Raw genomic sequence first — 7578 nt, forward strand, 5'->3', positions numbered from 1 at the left:
TGTTAAATGTGGGGTTTTTTGAAAGGTAAACAGAATAAGTTTAAATATTATGATAAATAATTATTTATTAGAAACATGTATATTTACAAAAGTACTTTACATTCAATACATACATTTGTTTGTAAGAAAACACCTTAAATTGCCCTTCAAAAAATAACCTTATCAGAACTCTTCCTATCTGTCTGTGCCTTATGTTTGTTTTAGACACATCTTCATTGAAAATCCATGTTCACAGAGAACAAAGTGCACCAGGTCATAACACTGTTAACCTTTGCCAACAAGGTTCATTAGTGTAATTTCAACATTCTAGTTAACACATTATCAATGTCCTCCTCTATAATGTGTCGGTCAGCACACCATGGGTGACCGAATGCGTTCTTGCCCTCTGTGGCCCCATCTGCTGGTTAATGTTAATAATGCAAATAAGAAGAAGGAAGACCACAACAAAATCATCAAGTATGCCCAGCACTCTGCTCAACAGTCCAGGAAGTGCCTCCAGTGGGGATGCCAGAGACAAGGCTGCCCCAAAGCCACAGACAGCCACCCTCAAGAGAAACAGCCACACCAGGCTGCCCATGTTCCCCAACCATCGCACCAACAACAGCAGAAAGAGTGGAGCATCACACAGGTAATCTTTAACCTGGGAAAGGAAGAAATACATATTGTAAAACATACTGTATAGTGTGTGTCTTCCCACTATACACCACAATGCCCTACACACTCACTGACCTGTGGTTTCACAACCCTGTGTACTAGCAGAGTATTAAAAAGTAACGGAAATAGGTGTGGTGATGTGATATAGCCCAGTGCAAATAAAATGATAAGGTCTTTTCTGAGAAGTAATAATGGTAACAGAATCTGCCAAACGGATTTACTGGGAGAGGCGCAGACGTGTCAACAAAAGAGAGAAAGGTTATATAATTAACAATAGTTTTGCAGTATTGTTCTGAGCAGCACCATCAATGAACACTAAATGAATCTAAAGTAGGCTACATTTCCTTAGACTGAAATAATGTAAAATGTTTTAGTTTTTGATACACATTATATTATCAAATTTAAAACATGCCTTAATTAAACATGAATATGCCACTAGAAAGCTATTATACTAAGGCCCTGTGAAATGTAATAGCATTTAATATATTTAAATAAAATTATTTATCGTATTTACTATGGAAGCCCAAATTACTAAAACTTAAAAACAAAATATACTGAAAAACTACACACTGAAACTAGAAAACTAAATGAGAGGTAAAACTAACGATATATCAGCTCTGCAGGTCCATACAATGCAAGAGAATGGTGAAGCTTCAAAAAGTCAGCCTAAAAGTCACCAAGGAAACTGCTGATTTCAAGATTTATAGTGAAAAATGAGTAACATTTTGGCATGTCCTCCCCAAAACCAATTGGATCGCTTCAGAAGACAAGGATTAAACCACTAGAGTCATATGGAATACTTTTATGCTGACTTTGTGCTTTTTGGAGCTTAACGTTTTTTGGTCACCATTCACTTGCATTGTATGGACCTACAGAAATGAAATATTCTTCTAAATCTTTGTTTGTGTTCTGCATTTTTGTGTGAACTATTCCTTTAACTAATGTTAACATAGAACTTTTTAATTGAAAAAATGTTTTAGTATATGTTGAAATGAACATTAACCAAGTGCTGTAAAAGTATTGTTTAAAAAGCACATTCAAATAAAAACAAAATTCAAAATAACCCTGTTACTGAGCTTTACCTCTCTTGGTGCTCCAGAGAAGCGCTTGTTATAGTCTCTGACATGTCTTAACACTTCTCTCTCCTTACATTCAGCTGTGTTCTCACTGAAGAGACAACACATCTTATTCACCTGAGAATAAAGAATAAAAGACACAAAAGAGAGTCAGAGATTGACCCTTTATATGATTTCAAATGATTTTAGAGATGGTATGAAATACAGGATGTAGGTATCTTACCTTTTGTCTGCATAAAGGACAGTTGATGGCATCTAACCAGCAGCCATGTTTCCAGTATGATATCAGACATGGTGCTGGAGAGGGAAAGAGACAGAAGACAGGTAAGCGTGGGCTACGTGTTAACAGAATAATGGCCTCTCCTTCACCCTCTGCCTACTGCCATGTGCCAAAACTTCTTGGCAGACAGAAATCTTTGTTTATTACTGCAATAGTCTACACAGGCATTTTATTGCTGTTTCACAGAGGTAAAGCTGTGAATTGTAAACTATTTTTTATAGGACTTGGTATCTTTTTAAATGAAGTGTATTGACTCAAGTAACACAAATTAGGATTCTATTGTTCACCTTCTGTTAAAAGCACACAAAAATATGGATTAGTTTTGTGTTTGTTGCAGTTACTTAAGTCATTTTTGGATTTCTGGCATTCCCATTTAAATAGAATCAAATTTGTTTTCTAATAAATTAATATTTGAGAGAAATGACACTAGTGTCTGATTCGAGGTGATCAGGTCCACTTCTATATGGTTAATATGTGAAGAGTCATAACAAACAGGCCGTCTAAGTGTAGTTTGAGGGCATTGTGAAATTAGGCATGTGTGTATGTGTATCAGCACATATCTTTTTACTGTATTTATTTTTCATTGAATTACTTTAATATCTTTGCTGCTTTTAAATAACAGTCTCTTTGTTGTGTTTATAGAGGGCCTAATGTGTAAGAATTCATGTGATCTGTGTCAGGTGAGAGAGACAGCTATCGTAACTATGACAACAGTATAATATTAAACTCCATACACAACACTGTAGATGAGTCATGTGACCCAGTAAGCGTTGAGTACTTGGAGAGAACACCTTCTGTGTAAATGCCCACCACCATCTGCTCTCAAGTAATGTAGACCAGTTTATCTAGTCTACGATTTGCTAAGTACCTAAAGTAAATCTAAATTGAACTAGCATGTTATCAACATTATTATACATACAAATCTGTGTAAATGTCATTGATTTTACCATCCAATCTCAAAATAAATTTGATTAATTTACATTCTGACCCACAAGATGGCTGATTCAGTTTTAAGATAGCTACTCTTTGTATACAGACAAGATTAAGTACTTTTAAATTAAGTTAGTGTGAACTTGAAAATATTAAGTAAATTCTACATTCAAATAATAAAAAAAAATCTCTAGCTTATTAGTAATTATTATTTATGATTGTTTGTTATCTTTACAATGTCATCATATATCAATCCTAAAGTAACTTTTTTTTAATTTGAGTACATTTTACTTAACTTTTCAAAGGCTTGAATAATTAATGAGCTTGCATGGTTTCACTGTTTGCAAGTTTATCTACACTGTTTCTATTGTTAATTTTGGTGTTATGTTTGGTAACTTCTTGTGCAGTCTGAAGTTCATTTTGTACTCAAAATTACCCATTAATGAAAAAAAAAAAAGAATTATCATCGTGTTTTGTGTTTTGTGTTATTTTTATCACCAGTAATGCAAGACAGTGTTGTCCTATAGACTATATATTGTGCATTAAGCTTCCCTGATGGAGGCTTCCATATGTCTTGTTTTAATAATGTCCAATTCAATTTGACTGTTTAAGTAACATGTATATCATAGGGTTATTTATAAGTAAAAGTTACTGTATTTACTAAAATGTTTAAGTTACATTTACTCACTCACTTTAAGCAATATTATGTCATGAAGTTAAGTAGATTTTACATATTTTTATACCATTAAGATTTTCTTAGAAAAACTACGTGCAAAAACTTGTGAAAGACAAACTAAGTAAATCATACAAGTAATTTTTTTTTGTCAGTGTACGAAATGACACCACAGACCAGAGATCTGGTGTTATGATTAACAAAACAAGCTTTTCTTTGCAGTGTGATGTATTTAGGCAGTAGGTTGACACGCACCACAGAAAAGGTGCCCACAGTTGGTCACTATAGGATAGCTGGCTATTTGTAAACACACGGGGCAGTGGAGGTCTCTGTTGCCTGCTGTTAACCATGGCTTGTGCAAATCCTGCAAGCATGAAAATAAGGGATGATTATTCCGAAAATAAAGTCTCAAAAACTTTAAAGTTGCAACAATACTAAACAATAAATTTAGTTGTTGAATACAAATGGAACACAATAAATACTGCTCCAATGCACAAAGCATTGTTTATTTCTAATGATTGCTTCAGTCTTGCAGTATTTCGCTGTGAATAAAATCAATGTTAGGGATGTGTATTCACCTCTCTGTTGTCAATGTCAGGATTGTGTGGCTGACTCCTTATAGAGGACCTTCAGAAGTGAGAGATGCAGTTATTGAAGAGCTATACTGTGGAGTTTATATTCACCCATTCATACATTGTTATTTGAACTGAAAAAATTCAAATAACAATGCAGGACTCGAGTTTAAAAAGTAATCTCAGGACTGGATATAAATTGATTCATGAGCATAATTACTTTAGATTTTCTTTTGAAATTCTGAGTAGCCTAAAGTACTTCATTCTTTTTCATAAGAATAAAAGCATGTATTCATCTCAAGCTAGAAACTGAATTATCTCTTAAAACTTAAAAAATGTATTACACTTTTCATTACTGAGTAGTCTGGACAAGATGAACGATGTCTGGAGGAGCATGTACGACATCTAAATTTAGCTGGCTGACACACCTGTGTTTTACTCACAACAGATAACGCAATATCAGACAGCTTTGAAATACTGTATGTCAGTACCAAACTAGTATTTGCCTTTAAAATAAATTAAAAAAAAATTGTTTTCCCTAGCTACAGTCTTCTTTTTTGTTTGTGTTGAACACTAATAAACGTGATTCAGTGTAATCTTGATGCAGCAAACTTGGCACAATGGCACCTCATGCCATAGGAAGGTATTTGAGAGTTGAATAGTTAAATTTATAATTGAATGAAGTTTGACTGACATACTAAACTCTCTGATGTCATAGTGTAGGGCTTAGCGTGTCTGTGCGGTGTCTTTTATTGCCCCAACATACCATAACACAATCAACCTGCAGCCTTAGAACAGCACAAAACACAGCATTATATATATATATATATATATATATACACACACAAAATTATTACCAGTCTAACATTGAGGTGAACTTATACTACTAAATCTTTTCCCCTCTCTGTATAAATCAAATTTGTATCCTTTAGACACATGCTGGATGTGACTGAACTCTTTAGATAAAAGCTTACATCAAACAAAATGTATATAATATTGAGGGAAGTTCCCAGCTAGAAAATTTGCTACATAATGCAAGACAAATGTCATAATTTAAATGTTCAAATTACACAACATATAGTTTTAAATAGGAATACACAGCACAGGAATTTGCATAAGATACAAATAGTTTGAGTATCTCACCTATTGTGAAAGCTGTGACTGATGGCCATGTTTCTTGTTAGAAATTCAGTTGCTCCTCTCGCAGAAGGCAGAGATTGGAATGCTTTCTCACTGCTTCACTGTACACAGTAAATCTGACAGACAGGTCAATCATTTACCAGGGATTTCAGTCCACATTTGTCCCTTTTTTCTGGGATTAAGTAACTACACAGACTTCCTAGTGGATTTGCAAAATTAAGGAAATTTGCTTGCAGACTAACTGGCCTCCACAAATACACACTAAATGTTAATGCAAATTGAAAATATATCGATTAGCAATAGTAGATCAGTGTTTGGCTTTGTGTTGAACAAAGCCTTGCCCATTTCCAGGTGTGTGATGCTGTATTTTTGTCGTGTGACCGGCTACACTGGTTTAAAGACTGTAAGTCTCCTCCTACTTTAAGAATTGGCATCTGGTTAACCTGTCTGTCGTTTACCATAAGTTTACACAATCTAATGTGCTGTCCCACATGGATGACCAAAGAAAGGCATTTCCCTGGGATGCCTGGAAATCTCATCACTTGGGCAATCTAGTAAGTTAAAATAAAGCCACATCCGAATTAATACTATAACCCTTAGTCTTATGATATACAGAATGCATATAATCAACTCTCCAATCTAATTAGCCATATACACTCACTGAGCACTTTATGAGGAACACTATGATCCTAATAAAGCGCCAACATGGTCTTCTGCTGTTATAACCCATCCGCCTCAAGGTTCAACATATTGTGCATTCTGAGATGCTATTCTGCTCACTACAATTGTACAGAGTGGTTATCTGAGTTACTGTAGCCTTTCTGTCAGCTCAAACCAGTTTGGCCATTCTCCGTTGACCTCTCTCATCAACAAGGTGTTTCTGTCCGCAGAACTGCCGCTCACTGGATGTTTTTTGTTTTTGGCACCATTCTGAGTAAACTCTAAAGACTGTTGTGCGTGAAAATCCCAGGAGATCAGCAGTTACAGAAATACTCAAACCAGCCTTTCTGGCACCAGTAATCATGCCACGCTCTAAATCACTGAGATCACTTTTTTTTTTTCCCCATACTGATGGTTGATGTGAACATAAACTGAAGCTCCTGACTTGTATCTGAATGATTTTATGCATTGCACTGATGCCACATGATTGGTTTGTTAGATAATTACATGAATAATTAGAAGTACAGGTGTTCCTAAAAAAGTGTTAAGTGAGTGTATGTAGTCTAAAACATATGTGTGAGTGTGTTATTTATAATATGTCTCTTGAAGAAACAGACCCCTGCTGTAATCAAGGATGTAACCAAATGTTCAAGATTGCAGGGGACACAAAGTAAAGTTTAATAATCTAACACTGAAAACCTAATATTAATCAACCACTATAATGTCTATGGTGATTATGGGCCTGAAAAAGGGATAGTTCACCCAATAAATAAAACGCTTTTATAATTTATTCATTTACACATGATGTTCCAAACCTGTATGACTTTCTTTCTTCCATGGAACACAAAAGGAAGTGGAAAACACATGCAATGAAAGTGAATGGTGACTGATACTACCATTCTGCCTAACATCTGCTTTTATATTCTACAGAGAAAGTAATATAGGTTAGAAACGACATGAGGGTGAATGAGGTTTTATTGTTGGCTGACCTAACCCTTTAAGTAAAATCTTGTAATATTGTTAGCTCACGTAACTCAGTTACCCCTCTTTCAAATTGGTTCCATACCATATCGGTCTATTTGTCCTGGACCTTTTTGCTAAAAATTTCTCAAGCTAATATTTACCTTTCTAATTTTTGCTCAAAACGGCAAGGTCACAGTGGCTAAAAATAGCATCAGTTGATCCACAAGGGCCTTGATGGCACAGAGGTAGGTTAAAGACCCCAGCTCCCAATCAGAATCTGAGAGCTGGTAGTTTCTAGGCCAAGGCTTTCATGGTCAAGTCCAGTGTCATGTCAGTCAAGCACTACCGCCACCAGTTATGCTGTCCCACATATTGTTGTTATCAGGTTGAAGTTGCAGCAGAAAACCATTTTTGGTATATTTCTAACCAGAGCTTGTATTGTTAAATGGGACCCCAATGTTTGGCTTTATGGTAAAATTATTAAGACTTAAGACAGAAATTTGTGCATTATTATGTTGTAGTACATTTTAATCACCAATTTCTTTAATGATGATGTTGTATAAATAATATGTAGACTACAGCCAAAATTTTAATGGATGCATAAACATTCCATTTCTCAGTTGAATATTT

The 7578-nt window shown here is 35.0% G+C and overlaps 1 protein-coding gene across 1 annotated transcript; it reads right to left on the reverse strand.

Annotated features, from left to right (window-relative positions):
* Positions 1 to 47: 47 nt before the first annotated feature.
* On the reverse strand, positions 48 to 5667 carry si:dkey-183n20.15 (RING-HC_RNF170 domain-containing protein). The gene is made up of 6 exons (XM_051645324.1): positions 5329 to 5667; positions 4192 to 4240; positions 3869 to 3977; positions 1954 to 2027; positions 1737 to 1847; positions 48 to 640 (listed from the first exon to the last, which is right to left on the reverse strand). Exons 1-6 carry the CDS (start codon positions 5355 to 5357, stop codon positions 335 to 337), a joined length of 678 nt encoding a protein of 225 aa, XP_051501284.1. The 5' UTR covers positions 5358 to 5667; the 3' UTR covers positions 48 to 334.
* Positions 5668 to 7578: the final 1911 nt, after the last annotated feature.

The sequence above is a fragment of the Myxocyprinus asiaticus genome, chromosome 19 (genome assembly GCF_019703515.2).
Source record: "Myxocyprinus asiaticus isolate MX2 ecotype Aquarium Trade chromosome 19, UBuf_Myxa_2, whole genome shotgun sequence".
Lineage (NCBI taxonomy): Eukaryota > Metazoa > Chordata > Actinopteri > Cypriniformes > Catostomidae > Myxocyprinus > Myxocyprinus asiaticus.